This window comes from Sebastes umbrosus, chromosome 6 (genome assembly GCF_015220745.1).
Source record: "Sebastes umbrosus isolate fSebUmb1 chromosome 6, fSebUmb1.pri, whole genome shotgun sequence".
In the NCBI taxonomy this organism is placed as follows: domain Eukaryota; kingdom Metazoa; phylum Chordata; class Actinopteri; order Perciformes; family Sebastidae; genus Sebastes; species Sebastes umbrosus.
Window position 1 is genome coordinate 20,411,439 of NC_051274.1, and position 22,593 is coordinate 20,434,031.

The following is a 22,593-nucleotide window of genomic DNA, read 5'->3' on the forward strand; positions in this document are numbered from 1 at the left end:
TTATTTTAGTGCAATTTTGAGAAATAACCTCCTCTTATGAATTCTAGTAGTAAAATTACAGATTATCTGTGCAGTATCATAAAATTGCAATAATATTTTAATCAAGTATATATTTTATTGTGGCTTCTAGATCACAAAAATCCACATTTTGAGTCATGCACTTAAAATTTACATACTACTATCATAACAAGTAAAACAGGCCAACTATAGTGTGCCATCATTAGGGCCTAATCTGCAAAACACTTGAAATAATCCACGCTGGGAGTGGACACAGGAATGGGTTTAGAAATGAACACTGGACGTCCGAAACAAAGAGGTTTATCCTCACAAACCAGGGAACGCCCTAAGCCCCGCCCCCTAGCGAAAAGCTCGTCACCCATTGGTCATCTGTTTACGCTACGCCCCTTTGATTGGCTGGCGGCGTCGTCACAGAACTGTCTGTTGTTCGCACTCGCCTCAGAGCGCCTGTGTGTGTGACAGAGAGGACTGCTCTGATTTCATGCTGTTGTGTGTGTGGAGCCTCCTTTTCTGGGATTTGGAGAACAATTAATTGGGCCAAAACAGAGCGCATGAAGGTATGTTTGAACACGGAAGGTTGTGGGAATATTTGATACATGGTTTTCCAGAAATTAAGCCTCCAATTTGCTTAGGCTTTTTTTAGTGAGGAAGCAAAAAGTCCATAGACAGACAGGTTTTCTGACCCAACCTGCTCGTTCTGTGTGAGGCTTTTGCTATTTCTGGTTAGTGAAACTTTACAGCCACAAACTAGGCAGGACTTTGTGCTAAATAATAATGCCAAAACAATATTTAGATAGACAATAGATGAGTAACAGAACCAAGGGGTCTTATGTTGACTTCATTTGCAGGCTAAATGGGTGTGAGTACTTCAGTCATATTGATGCAGTATTGATGTTACCATTATCACTCCAAGCAATCTATATATATATATATATATATATATATGATGGCTAATTTGGTGTTTTTGTGATGTCTGTGACACTTAGCAATTGAAGTGAATGTTGCCAACATGGAAAATAATGACAAGTCAGGTCCCTTGTGTGAGACAAAGGCCCAGGACAGCAGGTGGATCCTCATGCTGTTCCTGAGCAACCAGCATTTATTGCTTTGAGCACACTGAGCAGCTACAGATCCTTCCTGGTTACTGAGCCAGGATCAGTATAACCAGGACAGTGTTTGCTATCTGAGAAAGATGACTTTAACACAACTGTGTTTTGACACTCACCACAGCTGTTAAATTAGCTGTTCTGCTTGACTTGTAGATATGGCTTCATCATCATCATCATCATCATCATTTGCTCATTTGCATGAATGTATACCATCTCATGACAAGACTGTTTTGCCACTTGAAACCATGCTTGCAGGGCCACAGAGTGAGATTCAGGGGGTTTACTCCCGAGTGATGCTTCCCATGGTTTGGGCATCCCTGGAATGTTGGAATGATTTTCCATGGAAGCTGATTTACAGATATCGGGTGACGGATTTTCGAGTTTTGCCTACATTTACAGCTCAAACACACACTATTATCCAAACTGACTTTTATCAGAGTATGTGTGTGTGTGCGTGTGTGTGTGTGTGTGTGTGTGTGTGTGTGTCTGTGCGTGTCTGTGCGTGTCTGTGTGTGTGTGTGTGTGTGTGTGTGGCTACAAGTTAGTAGCCAGTGCCACACACCACTTTGTTGCTTTGCTGTGAATGTGTGGTGAGCCACAGAATGCACCGAGGAATTTGGACGCTTGCTGCAAGAAAGTAAACAGTATGTTTGAGATTCAATCTTTTTGCTGTCAGAGAAGAGAAGAGGAAAGGTTTGGTTTAAAAGTGAAGATGAGGACTTTCACTTTCAATACAGATTGGTGAGAAATTCAAGAAAAAAACTGAACAAATGCAAATGCAGATTCCGTACTTGGCATGAGGGCTGAATGGTTTGATGAGCATGAAAATGATAAGATCTCATATCAATTGAACACCTATGTTCAATTGACCTATCAACCCGTTCTCATTCCAGGACGCCAAATACCGACGCTTTGTCACGGCCCTCAGCGTTCGAGACCGACGCACAAGGCACCCTTAAGTGTCGGTATGAGACCCACCAGGCTTTCCATCAACTACAATGTAAACCCATCCATGTCAATGTTAAACGCTCAGGGAAAGTGCGCCGGGACTGTGATGACGTAGTTTAAAGAGCGAAAGACACACACAGGGCGGGTGGATGGGTCCAACAAACACAAAGCTTTCATCCAGGAGACAACTGTTTGTGTCCCATCCGTTAAGTTACACTTTAATGTTACAATCAGCTGTTCGTTCTGATGTTTAATGTCATTTTCACCGTACAAACATAGTAGTTTTAAGCCCAACCATGTTGTTTTTTCCTAAACCTAACTAAGTGGTTTTGTTGCCTGAACCTGAGCTAGTGTTTTTGTTTAATTCACAACATTAAGCATGTGTTTACTGCGACCGAAAAAGTGACGCAGAGGGGTCTCACAAAGCGTCGACGAGTTGGGATGAGAACGCATTGATGTATTATTTGGGACCCACATGATAGACAGCGTTCTACGTCACCAGAGGAATAACCCTCTACTGGAGTTGTTCTGGCAGTCCAACACTTTACTTACACACTTTAATGTGGATTTTTTATCCGGCACATGTTATATAGGAAGTATACATACTGAATACTGTAAACCCTTCAGGCATCCTGCGCTGAGCTTTGTTCTTTGACGTCAGTTTATTTAGTCATGGTGTGTGAGAGAGAGAGAACGACGTAAGGTGTAAGAGACAGGCTGATCATTACAGCTGCTGTTATCTGACCTCCCAGCTTGCACCCACCTTGTCAAACACATGATTAACACCCTGAGGAGCAGCCGCGCCATTATAGGGCACTGATAATAACCTGAAAGAGACCTCACCCAAGATGAAGTCATCTGTGTTTTGCTTTTTTTCTTAATTGTAAAGGATGATGTCTGCTGTGTGAAGTAGTGTGTTATGTCTGGACTATGACTGGACCTATCTGATGAATCACAGGATACAGTGGATGGAGTGCGGCATGGCTAATGTCTTAAAAGTGTGTGCTGAATGAGACGTTTCAAACAATCACATCCACCCTAACACTGTTGGTATTTGGAGCACACTGAATCTTCACAGTGGGGACGGAGTAGAGCAGACAACTGTCCTCAGTCCCTCAGCAACTTAACATGCAGATATGCTAATGACTTCCTGTTTATAACCCCGAGCACAATCCAGTGAGGCCACAGATGGGACCCCGATTCCCATCCTATATCAGCTCTGTGCCTCTCACTGATAAAATGCACTCAGATAAACCACCGCTAAGTGCTACGCTCCACACAAATCCATTTATAACACCCAGAAGCGTTTTTATGTATTGACTAGGTAGATGATCTGATTGCATTTTCACGTTAACACTTCCTGTGTCTCCTCAGGATGAGAAGATGAATGTGGATGCTCTAAGCAGAGCAGAGCTGCTGACTCTCCTCAGCGTCCTGGAGGGAGAGTTGGAGGCCCAGGATGTGGTCATACATGCCCTCAGGGTGAGTTGGCCACTATACATCTGATAAACACAAATCCCCCTGTTGACTCTGTCACACACATTGCAGAACACCTCACATACATTTAGCAGCATAATAACTAAGGGTGTAAGAAAATATCGACACACATGAGTATCACGATATTATGTTGTGTGATACTGTATCGATTCTCCAAAACACTATCGTTTTTTAAATAACATATTAAAAATCCGCTGTCGGGCATGGCTACTATTTGATCTTTCAGATCAGATTGCATGCAGTATAAATTTGTTATTTTTGCCTATTCTAAAATGGTGTATTTCTGGTGTCTTTATACTATTTACAATTTCCCAAAAATGTAATGAAAAAAAATCGTAATACATCATCTTGCTTACAGTATCGCGATATATTGAATCGTTACCCCCGTATCACATATAGTATATATACAGTATATCATAGCCATCCTAGCAACCCATTAAATAAAACACACTCTTTTCTCTGTCTTTTTTGAAGACACTGAAATGAACCTGTTTCAGCATTACACCCCTCAAAAAGAATGTGAGCTAGCAGGGAGGGGATGTGTAAACAGGAAACTAAGGAAACACAGCTAGTGCAGACAATGGCGCAGGAGTCATTCTGGTTTCCCAGGCCTTTTATTCAACATTACTGCTGGTCAGACCAGTTGAAATCTGTTTCTCTCTCTTTCAATTTGGGCACTATTCAGAACTGGATTTGTCCACATTGTGTCTAGCAAGCAAACAAAGTTTATTTATATAGCACCTTTCATTCCAGGTGGATGTTCAATGTGCTGCACAAGGTGTGAGCAACCAAGGACGTGGCAGCCAAAAAACACTGATAGTAAACACTATTTAAATCAGACACATAAATGATACGTGTGAATTAAAACCACTAAGAAGTGAAAGTAATTAATATCAGCAACCAAATGAATAATACATGTGAATTAAAACCAGAAGAAAGGGATAAAAACAAATCAAATAATAGTTTAAACCAACAGTTGACAAATAAAAAAAGACAAGCAAGTTAAAACCCATAAAAGAAGGAAGAAAAAAATAAAATAATTTCAGTTCATGCATGGTTTGTGTCAAAATGTGTCTTAAGGAACTGCTTGTGCTCACATTTGTTTTGATCTGGGAAACTCCCGTTGCTGCTCAACAGAAACAAACTTCGCCCGAGGCTAAAGTGGAAGACTTTGGTGGCACCTTGCCTCGGGTACATACCTCAAACCCTTGTGAGAGGTGTTTGGCTCTGGCAAATCAGCTGTAACCAACTGTGTTTGGAACGCTAATGTGCATCTCAGACAACTTCTGAATGTTTTTGAGGCACATTGTGAACAGCACCTCAGACATTATGCAACCTTAAATCCTTAAATCCTCAGTTTTGTTCGGCTCATTCATTCATATTCAAGTGAATGAGCATAGCTTTCCTTCAGCTACAATGCTTTGCAGTGTTTTCAGTCCAGTCTGATTGGCTCTCTCCGTGCCCCTGGCTGCTTTTCACACTCATGACCGCAGCAGCTGCTCCATGCTCGGATGAAGCTGCTGAAGCGGGGCGCTGAATGCTCGACCTATTGTCTGAAACGGTGACTGAGGTTGTGATGAGGACAAGTACTCTAGCAGCCATGACTCTCTTGTTCTAATGAACAGGCCTTGATAGTGACGTTTATCTCGCTAGCAAGCAAGGCTGTAATCATGAGAGAATTTCAGTGCCAGGGCCTGAGGGGAAGCCGATTTAACCGCACCGGCTCTGATGCATCTCAGATGGCGGTTGTCCAGATCTGACGCCGTCATTCCCCTCAGGACAAAATGCAGTCGCCTTGCTGTCTGAACTTATTCCTCTTTCCATATCTCTAACTGCTTTTTTCCCCCCTCTCCCTCCTTTCCTCCTCCTGCTCTCTTCCTCACACACAGCCACATAACGGGGGGTCTTTCATGTTTGACCATGACCCATGTCCTCACGCTGCCCACTCACACACACACTCTCTGGTGGTCTCTGGTGGGCCAGTTAGAGGCTGCGGTGTTTATTGTGGAGAGGATGTACAGAGTTGTAGGCTCAAATCACTGACTTCCCTTGTTCCCACTGGGGGCCTGTACTCCAGTTTTACTGACTGACTGGTTCACGTTAGGGCAGATTGTGTGTGCAGAGGGGAGTGCCAGGGGTTGATAGCAGGCTAATGTGTCCAATGTTGAGCTTCTGTGCATTGATTTGTCACCGAGGAAGTCAGTTTGTACTGTCTGTCTTTCTCTGTTTTTCATTTTCCCACTGTGATTTTTCCCTGAATCTTCAGTGGTTTTCTTCTAATTCAGTGGTTCCCAACCGGGCGTCCAGGCCCCCCTTACTAGGGTGCCAAAGACCACAGGGGGTGCGCCAGGAATTGATCTGCTCTGAGGTTGTAAATTTGATTTGCTCATGTGTAACTAAAATCATAATAACACACTTACTGGTTAATTCATACAAAAGTCTTTATATAAAACTATTTAAAAATATAAAATCTAACGAAATATTCTGCGTCAATCCATATTTGTTGGCGTTTAGCCTTTCAAAAACAACAATTTCACTGCGGTAAAAAAACAACGTACACAAAGGGAGGCACACACCTGTATTTACAGGGCGGTCTAGCAGCAATCTAACAAATATTACATTACATTTATTTAACCACAATAACGACAATATTATTGTAAATTAAGTAAACTCATTAAGTTGTTACAAAAAAATCATATTATGTACTCTGCAAGACGTCATCACTTTATTTATGTGGAGGAACATGATGAGTTACAAAGTCGATTTAATAAAAAAAGACTAACTCATTTAATACACTGAATCATTTTATTCAAATTGAGGATTTTGTTTAAGGATTTATAATTATTTTTAGGGTGATGACATCGGGGGGGGGCTCAGCTTTTCTTAGATACAAGTACAGGGAGGGGGCTTCAAGGAAAAATTGGTTGGGAACCACTGAACTAACTAGAGCTCCCTCCTCAGTGTTGTCAGGTTAAGAAAGGCAAAAGAGGCCCTCAAATCTTCGCCACTCTTTTCCAACTTCAAATATTTCCTCCTCTCAGCAGCAAGTACTTGGGATGCCTGTAGATTGCTCGGGACAACCGCATTCAGGCGCCTTTTTTATTAACCCTTCCTTCACCACGGTTCAAGACTTGGAACCGTATCAGCGTTTCCTTACTCATAAGATGGCGTCACCTTCGGGACTTGTCTCTACAGATTGTGCTGTTTTGAGTTCTCATCACTGCGGAGACAGTTTTACTCGAGGGAACATTCCTGAGAACATGACACCAGAAAACAGGTCCTGCAATCCAACAGGAGTGGCATATCTTTATGAGTTGATGATTGTCAATATCTATTAATGGGAACTAAGGCTACTATTATCTCCTCTTTGTCAGACATAAATGGTCGTAAATCACGCATAGATCATGTTCTCAGTAGCTCAAAGGAATGCTAGTTAGAGACATGAAAACATACCTACACCTGCGCTTTTAAATACTCAGCAGGGGAGCCTCTAAAGTCCTTCTTGATTGTTGTTGCACTACTTTCGAGACAAGCAAACACAGCGGGAAACAGACTTCTGACAAGAAACATGACTCAGGTCTGCTTCAACTTTTTGTTAAAGCCTTTGTGGTCTTGAATACACAAAATGTTGCTGCTTGACAATGGATTGAACTATTTTGTCTAGGCCATCAGGTTAGTGTGATTGAAATGTTGCAGTCATGCTCGACAGGGCCTGTTTTGTTTTCCATATGATGTCATATCCTGTAATCCTGAAACGCTATGTCTATTTCTGCAGGCTGACGTGTTTTCCTGATTCCATAAAACAATAGGGCCTGGCCAGAATGTGCTGTTCAGATAAGATTGTATACTCTGTTCCTCTACAAGAATCAATGCCCAATTTGGACATGATGTGAAGATTGGTGAGGGGGAAAATATGATAAAAAAAGAGCAGAAACTACATAGAGGGTGCCCTTAAAAGCAAAGCAATACCTAATATAACACTGTAATGCACGCTGGTCTTTGATGTCAGTGAAGTGCTTCCATACAGTATCAACAGCCTGGGGCCTGAGAGAGTAAAGCTCCCTGACCTAAATATGTTGAGATGACATCAAAGTATCTGATGTTACCTTCGTACAGAAACAAGGGATGGGAATCACGATACTTAAGTCACAAACATTTTGCGATATGCCGAGTATTGCGACAAGATATATTGCGATTTATTACCTTTTTTCAACTGCAAATTATGCATTTTATCAACATCTGTTTTTCTAATAAGATAGTTTTCCACTCTGTTCATCTCAGAGTTTTAATTCACATATCTTGAGGTCAGAGGTCAAGGGACCCCTTTGAAAATGACCAATACAGTTTTTCCTCGACAAAATTTAGCGTAATTTTGGAGCGTTATTTAGCGTCCTTCCCGACAAGCTAACATGACATGGTTGGTACCAATCAATTATTTAGGTTTTCAAGCTTTATTTGATATCTTCACCCTAAGCCCCGTCAGATTGTTAAGAGGTTAATAGATTATTTAATAAAAGATCGATGCTTGGCGTCTGTGTATCGGTACAATATTGTCACGCAAAATATTGCGATACTATGCTGTACCGATTTTCCCCCCACTCCTTACAGAAACACACACAGCACAACACGCCTTTTCATAGCAGCCTCTCTTATCCCCAGAGCTTGAAAATAAAGGATCATATCTGCAATGGTAATGAGCTCCACCCTTCGCTGCTGTTTGCACTGAACATGAGCGTATTTGCCTGCTACAAATAGATGGCAATAGAATAGTGACAAAGCAGGTCAGTCCGAGATAAGAAAAATCAGTGCTTTCTCAATGCAAAGTGTGCTTGTGTCGGCATCAGCGAAATACTTCATCTTTGACTCCGTTTCGAGAAATACCAGAGCGCTTCCTCGTTCCACCTAATGATATGTTATGCTTCTCCAAAAGCATTACCTGACCAAAGGGTGTTTCATCACCAACCACTAATGATAGCGTCCGAGGCAGTTAAACATTACCTGGAAGTCGTCTCGTTGCACGGCCCATAAAGTAAAGTGAGGTTTTGTTTGGCGTCTTCCCATTTATCTTAGTGCCGGCTGTGGTTAATGTGTGGGTGGGAGGTGTGGAGGATACAGCTTGAGCCTTAAGCACACACTTTAGCTTACACTTCAAAAGCCTCTCTCTCTCTCTCTCTCTCTCTCTCTCTCTCTCTTTTGCAGAGCACAAAAGCACGTCTCTAGGGCAGGTACCCTATACAAATGAATTACAAAATTTCGAATAAACACTGCTCCAGAGGAGATGGTAAGTGGGGCTTTTCCCTCTGCATCATCCGGGCAAACAAATCAGCGTAACCTTAACTGAAGGACAGTATAGTACAATACGTTTAGGCTGAATTGCTACAAATTTGCCTCTTAGCTGTAGTTTTAGTTATGGTAAATCTGTGAAAATGCACTTTTCTTGAGGGACTTTCTCTCACCCTGCACTGTTCTCTGCACCGTCTGCATGAGACTCTATGTTTTTTAAAGGGGCTTTTGTGCTTTTTGCCTTTCCTTTAGTGTGTTATATAGTTTTTTTGTGCGTGTAAAAGGTCTGCAAAGTTACAGCAGAATGTGCACTTATACTAACCGGTTATTCATTTTCAATACTGATTAACCTTTGGAGGACATTCTGTACAATCTCAGTGAGTTCTCACTAAATACAGATGAGGGCCCAAACCAGGTCTACTGCTACTATTGTCAGTACAACATGAGTACACCTGGCTTCATGATAAATGTTGTCATCCTGGGAATGTCAGTTAATGAGAGTAAATGTTTATCTGAAGAGATGTCAGGACATGAGGCTCCGCTAATTAATACTGTTTAAATGTGTAAAATGGAACGCGTTGCTTCTAGTGTCAGACCCACAGAGAATTATCATCCAACTCTCTAATACTACAGAGCTTCTCTTTAAATCCGTCGAGTCTCATTAAAGGTGCAGTGTGTAGGATTTGGCGGCATCTAGCGGTGAGGGTGCAAATCGCAACCAACTGAAACTTCTCCCGCGTGCCACGCGTGTAGGAGAACTACGGCGGTCGAAGCAAAAATGCGAATGGCCCTCTCTAGAGACAGTGTTTGGTTTGTCCGTTCTGGGCTACTGTAGAAACATGGCTGCCAGCTCCGTGAAGAGAGGACCCGCTCTGTATGTAGATATTAACAACTCATTCTAAGGTAATGAAAACACATGATTATTAAGTATAGTGAATATACACTACAGAAAACATTCTTATTAATATTATATTCCATTTCTGCTAATAGATCACAATACACACTGTTCCTTAAAAGATCCCATATTATAAAAAAGTGAGATTTTCATGTTTTTTTATTATAAAGCAGGCTTAAGTACTATATAAATACTGTGAAAGTATCGAAACACTCAATCCACAGGATAATACATACAGCTCGTATTCAGAAACTCTGCATTTGAAACAAGCTGTCAGGATTTCCGCCCATTTGTGATGTCACAAATATACAATATTTAGACCCTTGACACAATTTTAAATGTAAACATTCTAAATGTGTCCCAGTTTATTCCTGATTGCAGTGTATGTGAATGTCATCAGCTGACAGGAAGTACACATGGACCCAAGCTGTTGCCTAGCAACGCAATTCTGTTGCAATTCCGTCAAAATGCGCTAAAACGGAGCGTTTCAGACAGAAGGTAAATACCGGCATTTTCAGGCCGACAGTATGAGGAAAATAAAGTGTTTTTTAAACATTACAGCATCTAAACATGTTCTGGTAGACACACAAAATACAAGTATGAACCTGAAAATGAGCATGATATGGGACCTTTAAGATTATTATTTTGGTTTGTCTTTTAGCTTGTTGTACAGTTCTTCTGCCTACAAGTGGCCAAAAATCAATGAATGCAGCTTTATGTAAGTACATTTGCAATCTGGGTTCTCCCAAGACAATACTACATACTTTAATGCTGTCAGAGTGCTGTGTAGATAATCATTATAATGTCCTTTGTGGCTGGTTAGCTAATCATTATAGTGCCCAGCACCACATACTGTCACAACAACCTCCATTTCTAGTGCTCAACCAAACTAAGGCGTGTTTCCCCAGAAGACTGTCATGTAATTTCTTAATGCTCTAATGACCAACAAAATGGGTCAGAGCCCTCTGTGCCTGTTTGAGTTTGCAGCCTCACCAGCTCTGTTAAATCAGATGTGGCTGCCAGTGGATTGATACTTCTCACCTGCCAAGGCCTTTTATTCAGGCTGACAAATGGTCCATTGACTATATGTCCTCTTCCTCTATTAAGTAGAGCAGAGTAGTTCTCCCCAGGAGAAAAACTGCACTGTTAAACACTTACTTCCTCATCCAAGAAAACACTAAAGCTAGAGACATAAATCTGAACAGGATCCAACACTAGAGGGTCTGCAGCTGACCTACTGTCTGCTTTTGTTCTCTTTGCTTCACATTCTCCTTTTCTACTCTTAGACCTGACAGGTTTGTGATCGAGAGTTTCTATGAATGAACTCCTTTTTTTGGTTTGAAATAACAGAACAGAACTCTGTTTTACTGTTTAATGAAAGTAAAATGTCGGAGCATCCTGGTGCGTTGTCCTCTGTCCTCTTGTTTGCGAAGACGCTTGCACAGATCTCTTTAAAGTTCTGTGAAAGAAGCTTTTCATATCTGACAGGTCTGGTCCTGCTGTCCTTTTGTCTCTGTGTCTAACTGAGAGTGGACTAATTCACCAGGAACGCATACTTTTCCCATAACCCCCCACTGCAAAGCTTCTGGATTTGGGATGTTACCCCGGAGACAGCCGGTTATGCTAAGAACCTCATGCAGCATGGCGTGCAAACATACGCCAGCTGCATACTCATAGATGCACAAACACGTATATCATTTTCATCCTCATTTTGATAGCAATTCCCTTGTTTTCTTTCATTATTTAGGAGTCAGATTAAGGGCTAAACTGTACATTTGTAACAGGAGATATACACCCAATACCATTCAGAACTGCTGACTTCATTGTGTGACAGTCATTTCAGAGGCTCTCTCTGAGGAAACAGGACTCCCTGGCTCTTTTCAACCAACACAAGGGCATGATTGTGCCCCGAAGCTGTAGGTAACTGACTGACAGAGAGGATTTTTCCAGGTGAAAAGCATCAGATTGTCTTTCACACCTTGTTAAAGCGGGCGGGAATGCATTAGAGGATACAAGCTGTTGAAGCAGGTAATGCTCAAACAAGCTCTAGCAGTGCATGAAGTTGTAGAGGAATTCTCACATACAAAAACAGAGGTATTGATTATGAAACGGTGTATTAATAACATGCAATATGTTCTCGGTTGCAGAGACATTTGTCATCAGTAGTTGGGCGGAAATGAGAGTTTTGCAGCAGAGAGGGTTTGCTTGTTGCGCCCTGTCATAAAGGAAAGCACCACTCTGTCATTATGATCAGAAGTATCCAGAGAAAACCGCGGGAGACCAGAACCTAGGCTAGGACTGCTACACACACACACACACACACACACACACACACGCACACACACATACACACACACAATCCAATCTCAGCCCGGCCCAGCCCTTAATGGTCTGTTTAAACAGTTATTTAACTCAGGAAGCTGCAGTTTTGTCTCCAGATGAAGAAGCTTTACAGCTTTACTCTAGACGCCCAGCACAAAAAACACACAGCCACAGGTAAACGTACACACACACACACATTTATATTCACATAAAAAAGGGGGATAATAAGAGACAGAGGCATACACATTCGTACCCTCTCTCACACATCGAAGCCTACTGGGTCAGACATGGAGACAATGCATAAGACTGAAGGCACTGAGACAGTGTCTTTGTTCAAGTCCTGTAATCTCTCTCACTGAGGGTCACATTCTTTGTTGAGCCAGAGAAAGAGCCTCGAATACAGCCTCCTTACTGATGCCCTCAGGGTATGTGTGTGTGTGTGTGTGTGTGTGTGTGTTGCCACAGTCCGAGAGCGTGTGAGAAAAAGAGGCTGACAGAGAGACGGAAGCAGAGAGAAGCATTTTCTGAGAAATGATGATGAACAGGCAGAGGAATGCGGTGCCATGCGTGTTTGGGCAGGGAGGCGAAGGGGGCCAGAGGACCGGGGGTGTCTGATGATGAGGACTGCGGGGAGACATTCAGCGACGGGTGTCCCCGAAGGCACGTGGAGTGAACCCTGTGGCTTGCGGTCACATCACTAGCACCGTCAGCTGACCCGGCATGCCTCCAGAACTCGACCCTACTCACTGTATGTAGTTAATGAGACCTCCCGACGATCTATCAGGGCGTCCCGGAGTGAGGTCAACAAGGCCCTATCACGTGTCACTTCATTTCTTGTCATTCACAGCCCGTTTCCCTCGAACAAGCCTGAATAGTGCATGATCAAATGGAAACTAGTTAAGTTGCCTGTGATATTTTGTCCCTCAGGATTTCATTTTCACCCTTAACAAATCTATTTTTATTCAATTATTTTGTTTTTGGTTCAGGTGTAATCTAACCTCTTCATTAGAAACAGCTCTGTGTGTCTGTGTGTGTGTGTCTATGTGTGTGTGTGTGTGATGTCGTGGCCCGGTCCTTCACCCCTTGCATCCCTGGGGAGGAGTTAACATCTGCCCCTGGTGGGGGTTGGACAGCCGCGCCTCACCTCTTTGTGTTTGGGTTGAGGGGAACGACCATCTGCTTGTGCTCACACTGACAATAACACACTGATTTCCTGCACACACGGACACACACTCACTTCCGAGTCTATGTTCGATGCAAGGTTATAATGAGTTTTTGTTTTTTTCCAATTCGTTTTTATTTTAGTTTTGACTTTTCAATTTCATTTTAGTTTAGTTTTAGGTCGTTTGCGGAGTGCGTTTGCTAGTTTTAGTTTAGTTTCAGTTTTTCAGAAAGGTTTAGTTTTTATATATTTAGTTTTAGTTTGTTTTTGTTAGAGCCAGCTATAATGTCTCAGAAGAATGTAGCTATATACATACAAAATACCTGGTTGGAGAATTGTGTAGGCATGGCCATAATGTTTAATGTTTAGTCTTTGCGTTACTTTAGTGTCCGATGAGAAGCCATTGTGGCACAGCACCATCTCCTTGAAGGCCAAGTGCGTTTAACTTCAATGTCACGAGAGTTGACGGAAATTCATGCTGTCTACTTTTTTCTGTATTGATGTATTAGAGCTAAAAAACTAAAACTGAAATGAATTTACGTTAATTTTTATTCGTTTTTAACCAGGAAATATAGTTTTGTTTTAGTTTCTAGTTAGTTTTTATTTAGTTTCAGTTTACTGAAAATATTTTTCGTTATAGTTTTAGTTTACTATAATAACCCTGGTTTGATGGTGTTTATTATTTTATATCATTACATGGCTTTGTTGAATACTTGATTCTGATTAGTCAATCACAGCCTTCTACGGTCTGTTATTTCTTTATAGCAGACTGCTGCTATGTATAACAGACCGTTGCTATGGACGCAGTTCTGATGTCAGACTCTGTTGGACCGTTTTTGTGTCGAATTATTGATTTCTTAAGTAAGTAGCCGTGTAATAAGTGGGATAATGTACAGCTAGCGGGTCATTGTTGTGAAATAAACCCCAACAGGGCGATGCCGGAACCAGCCTGGACCCACACGGCTCGCTGTACATTATCCCTTACTTAAGTTATTACCTAAAAGTCAATCTTCTCTTCATTCAGTGTGTTTCTGAAGAGTTACTTTGTGTTTTTCTTGCCGCTGACAGCTGGGCCTCATGTTATCTTCTTAACACATTTTTCCTGTGCTGCAGTGTGGAAAGGAGACCTCATCCTATCAAATCCATGTACTGACATACACAAACACACTGGTCAATTCTTTTTCTGTTGAGTCAGGACAGAACATGTACATTGACATATATTAATATTTTTTTCTTGTATGCCACAGGTAGACACTAGAGACATAAACAACTCTTGGCTAGATTGAAGCCAGCAACCGTACAATTACATGATGCGCTATATGTTTGTGTGTATCTAGGCTCAGCACAGAGACGCTTTCGTCCAGGAGCGTTACGGCCAGTATGACCTCAGCGATCCGTTCCTGGCCCTGCAGCGGGACAGCGAGTCCTCGGATCGCCAGAACACGCTTGCAGACCCTGACGCGCACCTGCAGGGCCGGGCGGTGGGCCCCAACCCTCTGGCTGTGCTTAAACTGGTCATGGCTCACTGCAAGAGGATGCAGGAGAGGATGATGGGACAGCTGGCTGCTGCGGAGAGCAGACACAGGAGGGTAAGTAATACAGCCGTGAGCTCACCCGTCTTCATTTGAGATTTGCGTGTCTGGACAATGCTGCAAGTACCCAGCTAGTGTCCCACTGGGGCTCACACTTATACAATAGCCTTGTTGTGTGTGTGTGTGAATGTACAATATGCATCTATCTATTTGTCTTCATGTTTTTCCTGTAGACCTGGCTCGGGGCAGTGAGGCAGACAGACAGCAGCCACACCCAGGGCTTAGGAGGGATATGGAGCCTTATCATAGCAGAGCTCATAAACACTCAACATGTCTATGAGTGAACTTTAGAGAGTCAAAACTTTGTAATGAAGAAGAGGTTCGGCTCTGCAGGCTGATTAGTCATATAAAAGTCACCACACTGACAGCTGTTGTTGCCTGTTGGGCTGCAGTTTGCCATGTTATGATTTGGGAATATTTTTCACGCTAAATATAGTACCTGAGAGGGTTTCTGGACATGTACATACATTTGCATAAAGCCAGCATATTTGCCCACTCCCATGTTGATAAAAGTATTAAATACTTGACAAATCTCCCTTTAAGGTACATTTTGAACAGATAAAAAATGTGCGATTAATTTGCGATTATACGCGATTAATCATGGACAACCATGCGATTAATCACGATTAAATATTTTATTCGATTAACAGCCCTTACTGCAAGGAATCCCGCAACAAGAAACCTGTCTGTATGTCAAGTGGTTTAATTTTTTCATTGTTTGACAGATGATAGCTGATATGGAGGAGGAGAAACGACGGCGTGCCCAGGAGTCTGCGCAGAAAGATGATTTCACCCTCAGGCTGCAGACAGAAAGAGACAAACTGCTGCAACAGGTATGACTGACGTGTCAAAAACTGGTGCTCACAGTCACAAATCTAATTTTGCTGATAGACGAGCACATCTGGTGGAAAGAAATCTTTCTGCTTCCCTTTCCCTCTCTGCGCTCCTCCTCTTTCCCTCTCCTCTGGCTGTCTGCACAGCGTCCTTCTTCAGCGTGGCAGCTGTGATTTAAAGCCGAGCGTCCGAGCAGGGACGCATCAGTGCTGTTCCATTGTGTAACTCGGTAGGGAGGAGAGGGCTTGGCCTGTTAAAGTGAACACACACACACGCAGGCACCCTTATGCACAAGCACAGGGCTGTTCCATAGGAAACAGAGGAGGAAGAGGCCATTGTTTAGTTGTCCAGCAGCCATGTGGCTTTACGGCCTCAGGAAACCTGAGATAATGGATGTCCATGTCTAATGCAAGGTCAGCTGCAAACTGTGAGCACACAATCAGCCACTGTACAAACTTGGTACAGGGGCCTTATGTAAGAATGGGTTCCTGAGTGTCTCCCACTCTTCCTCAGGCTTTCCTGCCTGTGTTGTTTTTTGAACACTAATCATATACACTAGATTGTATTTCATCACCTCCCATTTCCTTCTATCACTCATCAAAGCTTTTAAGCCGCCCAGTCGCCGTTTAATGACCTCATGGCGAACTGAACTTTCCATAAACATGCCTTGCAAGCAAATTATTATTTAACAAGGCAACACATGAACAACTGCTTCTGTCTCCGTCTCTTCTGACTCTGAAACGACACATACTGTCCTTCATCCCCTCCTCTAATTCTGTGTGATTCAAGTGGAACTAATTTAAAGGGTAACTTTTGTATTTTTCAACCTATTTCCCCATGTTTTTGTGTCTAAGTGACTAATGGGGGTAACAATTTCTGAAATTGGTCCAGTATTGAGGGACGAGCAGCCGCGAAACGACCTGCGAGGGCAAGTGAGCAGCATCATTGTAACGTTACGTCCACTAAAAGTGCTTGTTTTTACCACCGACAGGCTCAGATTGTTATTCTAAGTGTCTGACATCATTATGGAAAGGACCCTACAGAAAAATAAAACATTTTCTTACCTTTCACTTCAGTCCCGCTCAAGGAGAAGTCTTGTTGTGAAATCTGAATATTCGTATACTCTGGCTCAACTAAATACGGGCAGCCATCAAAGTCAAAGACCTCATCCACATTGAAATCATCCAAATATTCAGCCGCAACATTGAAGATATTTTAGATAACAATAAGCTACACTTTCCGTACTCCAACACAACAAACTCTGCCCGGCTGGCACTCACGTTGTCTTCCGACACTTATAATAACAATCAGAGCCTGTCATGGCAAAAACAAGCCCCTATTAGTGGACGTAAATGACGCTGCCAGATTGCCCAAATAGCACCATATTGCAGCCTGTGAGCAGCTGTGGTCTACAGCGCTCTCCCGCCATACTGGACCAGTTTCAGCAATTGCTGTCCCTATTAGTCAGTTATACACAAAACGTGGGAAAATAGGGTCCAGGTTGAAAAATGCCGAAATTACCCTTTGAATGTAGTTATTAGACAATATGTGTATGTCAGTTAGGTAGTTTATTAGGATCCCCATTAGCTGACGCCATGACGCCATCACAAACAATTATATACATTATAAACATTCAAACATCTCATAAAAAATCACTGTACTCACATTACCTTATATAAAAATAATGCCAGCAAATTCCATGCAGTGAGGTATACATATTTCAAACCACACCAGACACCACATACAAACAAAAAAGAAACAAATAAACAAAATTTCAGCACGCCAGAAGACTCATTAACTGTCCGTTCATGCAGTTATGTGTATATGTGTCTAATAAATACATATTTTATACCATTATTTGAAATGAGCTTTTTGAATGGAATGATGGATTCACTAGATCCAGTATCATGAAAGCTATTGGAAAATATGAAACAAAAATAAAAGATAAGAGAATCATCTTTACAGTAGACAGACATAAGTTCAATTTGAACATTAAATAAATTGCTGCCAACTCAATTATAATTGAGTATAGTTGAGTAATATAATAAAATACATGTTTAAATGTTTTACACCAAAAAAATTCCTACTCCTACTTAATGTAACAAAGCAGTGTTCTTTTGCCTCCTTGTGGTCAAATGTGGAAAAAGCTGCCTCGCCTTGACTCTTGTATCTCCCTCTCTATTTCCAGCTGGAAGCGGAGCGTACAACAGTGCGGAGGCTAGAGAAGGAACAGTCCCAGGCAGTGAGCCAGGTGGAGGAGTCGCTGTCCCAGCAGCAGCAGCTCTCCTCATCCCTGACTCTGGAGCTCCAGAGAGCCAGCAGCCAGGCACAGGAGGAGGCTCAGAAGGTCTCCCAGCTTCGCACCTTGCTCCAAGAGGAGACCGGCGCCCTGGAGAAGCTCCGGGGGGTTCTGGAAGACGAGAAGAGCAGGGTGGCCCAGCTGGAGGCCAGGTCCGAGAGGCAGCTGGCTGAGTTCGACACAGAGCGAGAGCAGATGAAAGCCAGGATCGGTAAAGAGGAGGAGAGGAGTAGCGAGCTCGAGAGGCAGCTGGAGGAGCTGAGGAAGAGGCTGGTTGGAACCGGAGGGGGTAAAGAAGAAGGAGCAAAGGAGGCTGTGACAGAGGTGAAAGAATCACTAGTGTCCACCTCTGTTCAGACTGAGCCGGATGGAAAGATAACTCCTAAATCCTCCTCGCTGTCAAAGGTCAACGGCCATCACGCTCATAAAGAGACAGAATCAGCACAGGAGGGGAGAGGACCAGACAATGGTGGGGTGGTAGAGAACGGGGGAGGAGCACTTTTGCATTCCCCTCTTCACCCTCATCCTCACCCTCACCCTCACTCTCCCTCCAGCACGGCCTCCTCTTCCCTCTCCTCCTCCCCCATTTCCTCCCCCGTTCTCGCCAAGCGTCTGGGCAGCCCGGGCTTCCATCAGTCCTCCTACCAAGCTGGCGTCAACCAGCGATTCCATGCCGCCAGGCACAAGTTCCAGAGCCAGGCAGAGCTGGAGCAGCAGCAGCACGGTGGGCCCCTCTCCCCCAGGGACCTCTCCCCCACCACCTCCTCCTCCATCCCTCCCCCACTAGAGCACAGCTCAGCTAAGCAGCTGGCCCGCAACACCGTCACTCAGGTGCTGTCCCGTTTCACCAGCCAGCAGGCCGGCGTCAAGCTGACGCCGATCAGCAGCTCTCCGTTTGGTACGGACTACCGCAATCTGGCAGCGACTCCTCCCGGGGCGAGGTCACCTTCTTCGGGGCCTCTGTCTCCTGGCATCCGCTCCCCCCTCACTCCTCGCTCGGAGAAGACACATCCTCCTCCGATCCCTCCCAAGAAGCCGGGCATGAGTCCAACTCCAGGCTCGCCGAGTCACTCTGCTCGGACAAGCCTCTTCCCGGAGCTGACGGGGAACTGTGGACACAGCAGCGGCGGGCAGGAAGGAACCAAGGAGCCAGACCTGCTTTTATCTTCCAGCAGCTAACGGCGAACTAACTTTTTTAAATGAGTCAGGCCCTAAATCAACAGTTACTGTAATATTTGTCTTTGCCAGCCCCTTTAATCCACTTCATAGCACTCCTAATCAGTAGTATAGTCACTTCAAACAGTCTGGACTGGTTCCAACATGATGTGTTGCACCCCTACCTCTATACCACAACCTGAGAAACAGTCGGAAAAGAACTATTTGAAATCAAATATAGTATATTATGATTTTTTTTTTTTTAAATCTGATTTAATATTTCTATTAACATTCCTGTCTTTATTCATTTGTATAGATTTGTTTTGTAAGTTTGAAGTTTTAGAATGAAAGTATAACCTGTTATTTTCCACTTTAACTCTATATTAAGGGTGTTTAGACATCATATGTATAAAGAGGAAAAAGACCTGTTTGGTTTTGAAGAAAGAAATGTTAATGATATTTCATAGCACAACACTCCTTTTCTTTTCCCTTTAAAGGAATACTTCGCCTAGAAAAATGACCATTCGTATTAGGGCTGCACAATTAATCGAAATTTTATCGAAATCACACAATGGCCAATTATCAAATCGCAGGAGGGGCAATATTTGTTAAAGGCGAAGTGTGTGCCTATACAGCATATTCTACAGATTGAAGAAAACATCTTTGTTCGGTACAGATCCCCTCAAAAAAATCACACCTTAATCATTTTAATATGTTTTTCAATGTAAATGAGAATAACAATGTAAAAATTATTATTCCCCCTAATATTGCAAATCTATCGCAATTGCAAAATCAGTCAAAGTAATTGCAATTAGATATTTTTCTCTATAATCGTGCAGCCCTAATTCATATAGAGTGCTACAGGAATGAGTCCTAAAACCCAGAAATGAGTCAGCATTTGAGCACTTCCGGTTCTCTTGTCTGGAAGTCAGTGGGTTTTTTGAATGGGTTTTTAGTTAGATGCCTGAAATAAGGTCTGTGGTTGGTTGAAGAGATTTTATCGTTTTATTCTATGACATAAAATACATCAGTAAATATCCCACTTGTGAATTGTGAAGCCTTTACGTGTCTTAACCTGGCCTCCATTTACTTCAATTTATCAAGGATTTACTACGTCTTCGGCTCCTCCGTTCACCGTGGAGACAAACAAAGTTGTCTTCAAGAAGTCAAGGTAACACGTGGTGAGTAATGGATATATGAATGGTCACTTTGTGGGTGAAGTATTCCTTATGCTCAAATTGCCAGTCCTGTTAGATTAAAAAAAGAAGACTTTAGTCAGATGCAACACTGTATAGCTAAATTAAAAGGCTAATATGGATGTAACTGTTAAGTATAGCAAATGTGTAGCTATCACTATTTCAATAAACTAGTTAGTAGTTTTTAAATGTTTTTTTTTTTTTACATGAATACTTATGCAGGTCCTGTTAAAATGCTCCATGAAAACACTATTATACTGTAAATAGTTTAAATAATTCACAGTTGATTCTCTATGAATGACATGCATGTGCTGTTTTTTTCTATTACACTTGTCATGAATACACTGAATTTTGTCTCGAAAAGAGAGAGCACACTTTGTACTGCATTACTGTATGATACTGTATACATGTTCTTTTTCCTTTTTTAATTCAGGGAAGGTTAATTGATGAATTGAATTAAAGTAAATTCATATCAAAACATACTTCTACGAACTCTCACACAATCTAATAGGCTTCTCTATCAAAAAGTAAGCATAAGCCAAATATACTGTTCTGTATACTTGTCAGTATGAGCCAAGTATACTTAGACTTTTCTGTATACTTGCTAGTAGAAGCCAAGTGTACTTAGACTTTTCTGTATACTTGCTAGTAGAAGCCAAGTGTACTTAGACTTTTCTGTATACTTGCTAGTAGAAGCCAAGTGTACTTAGACTTTTCTGTATACTTGCTAGTAAAAACCAAGTATACTTAGACTTTTCTGTATACTTGTTAGTATAAGCCAAGTGTACTTAGACTTTTCTGTATACTTGTTAGTATAAGCCAAGTGTACTTAGACTTTTCTGTATACTTGTTAGTATAAGCCAAGTATAATTTTGTTCAATATATCTCTGATAAGTACATAAAAAGTAATCTGAAAGTATACTCTCTTGATGTAGATGATGAGGTGGTGAATTAAAGCCAGATTGTAGAGAGAGAGAGAGAGAGAGAGAAATTAAATATGAGAGGAATCATTATACGTATAATTATGCCTGTCACACATTTAATTTCACTTCTTACTTACAGATCCATTTTATCATAAACATTCAAACTAGTAGTGTTATTTGTGCTAATGAGCCAGAACTATTCCTTAAGCACCTTTCAAATGTAAAATATATAAACCAACTCAAATCTAAAATCAAATTGTGCTAAATATTATTAAATTATTAATAAATAAATAACAAATATTATTAAATAATATCTTCTAATACTGTGCAGATACCACCTAGTACGATTTTAGTCTTCATAAAGTTGTGTGTAAAATCGCTGCAGTGAGCATGACTTTATTTATTCATTTATGGTTTATTAGATAGGGGCAGATCTCTTAGCATACAGTGATTATCTATATTCTGTAATATCAGCATATACTAAGTTTATATATTACAGTTTGTAATATAATAATATAATGATAGTACAATATATAGTGTTATCAACAAGAACGTTATCACCTTCTTTATTCTATCTTCTGTAACATGATTATTTACAGATGTTTGCGGGCTACTGTGCTGAAATAAGGAGATTGAGGGGATTGAAGGGGAAAATGTTGGTGTCACAAATGAGCATCTTGGTCTCCGGAGAAAACTTTGGCAGTAATGGGACACTCTCCATGTCAGCCACACAGTGGTGGAATGTAACTGCATTTACTCAAGTGCTGTACTTAAGCACAGTTTTTAAGGTACTTTTACTTTACTTGAGTATTTCCATTTTCTTTCTGACAGCCGTAGATGTTGGATACTTTGCAGATTAAACCACCCAACACTTAATAAAGTATTCAAAAGTCTGGAGGCGAAGAAACGCTGCCTTCCAAGTCATGTGAAACATCAACAGCTTAAATTTCATTTCTTACAGGAATGTTTTCATTTCAACCAAAAAACTGCCACGGTAACAATCTGCAGAGTCCCACTAGTGTCCCCTATAGAGGCTGCAGTGTTCATTTCAGCCACAAGAACAACATGATGTTGATTAGTGCCTTACCAGTAGTGGAGCTAAAAGATTAAATTTGTATGGCAATGTTGATAACTGTAGTGTACAAAGAGGGCATTTTAGTATGGCAGTGACACCAGAGGAAGGTCACAGGGTCACCAAAGTTAGCTTGTAGTGGTTTACAAGTAAAAATATGTGTCCTTGAAGGGCTGCATTTAGTTTAGATGTCCCCTGGCCTGTGGCTGCAGGCTGAGTTTGGTGTCTCCTTGCTGGGGAGTGATGAGGTCAGAGCCCAAACATCAAATACAGTTTTAACACTGCACA

At 41.9% G+C, this 22,593-nt stretch overlaps 1 protein-coding gene across 1 annotated transcript; it reads left to right on the forward strand.

Moving 5' to 3' along the window:
* The first annotated feature begins 429 nt into the window (after window positions 1–429).
* LOC119490238 (CTTNBP2 N-terminal-like protein) lies at window positions 430–20,783 on the forward strand. The gene is made up of 5 exons (XM_037773501.1): window positions 430–575; window positions 3,450–3,557; window positions 14,572–14,823; window positions 15,552–15,659; window positions 17,849–20,783. The coding sequence occupies exons 1-5, from the start codon at window positions 570–572 to the stop codon at window positions 19,136–19,138; spliced, it is 1,764 nt and encodes a 587-aa protein (XP_037629429.1). The 5' UTR covers window positions 430–569; the 3' UTR covers window positions 19,139–20,783.
* The last annotated feature ends 1,810 nt before the right edge of the window (window positions 20,784–22,593 follow it).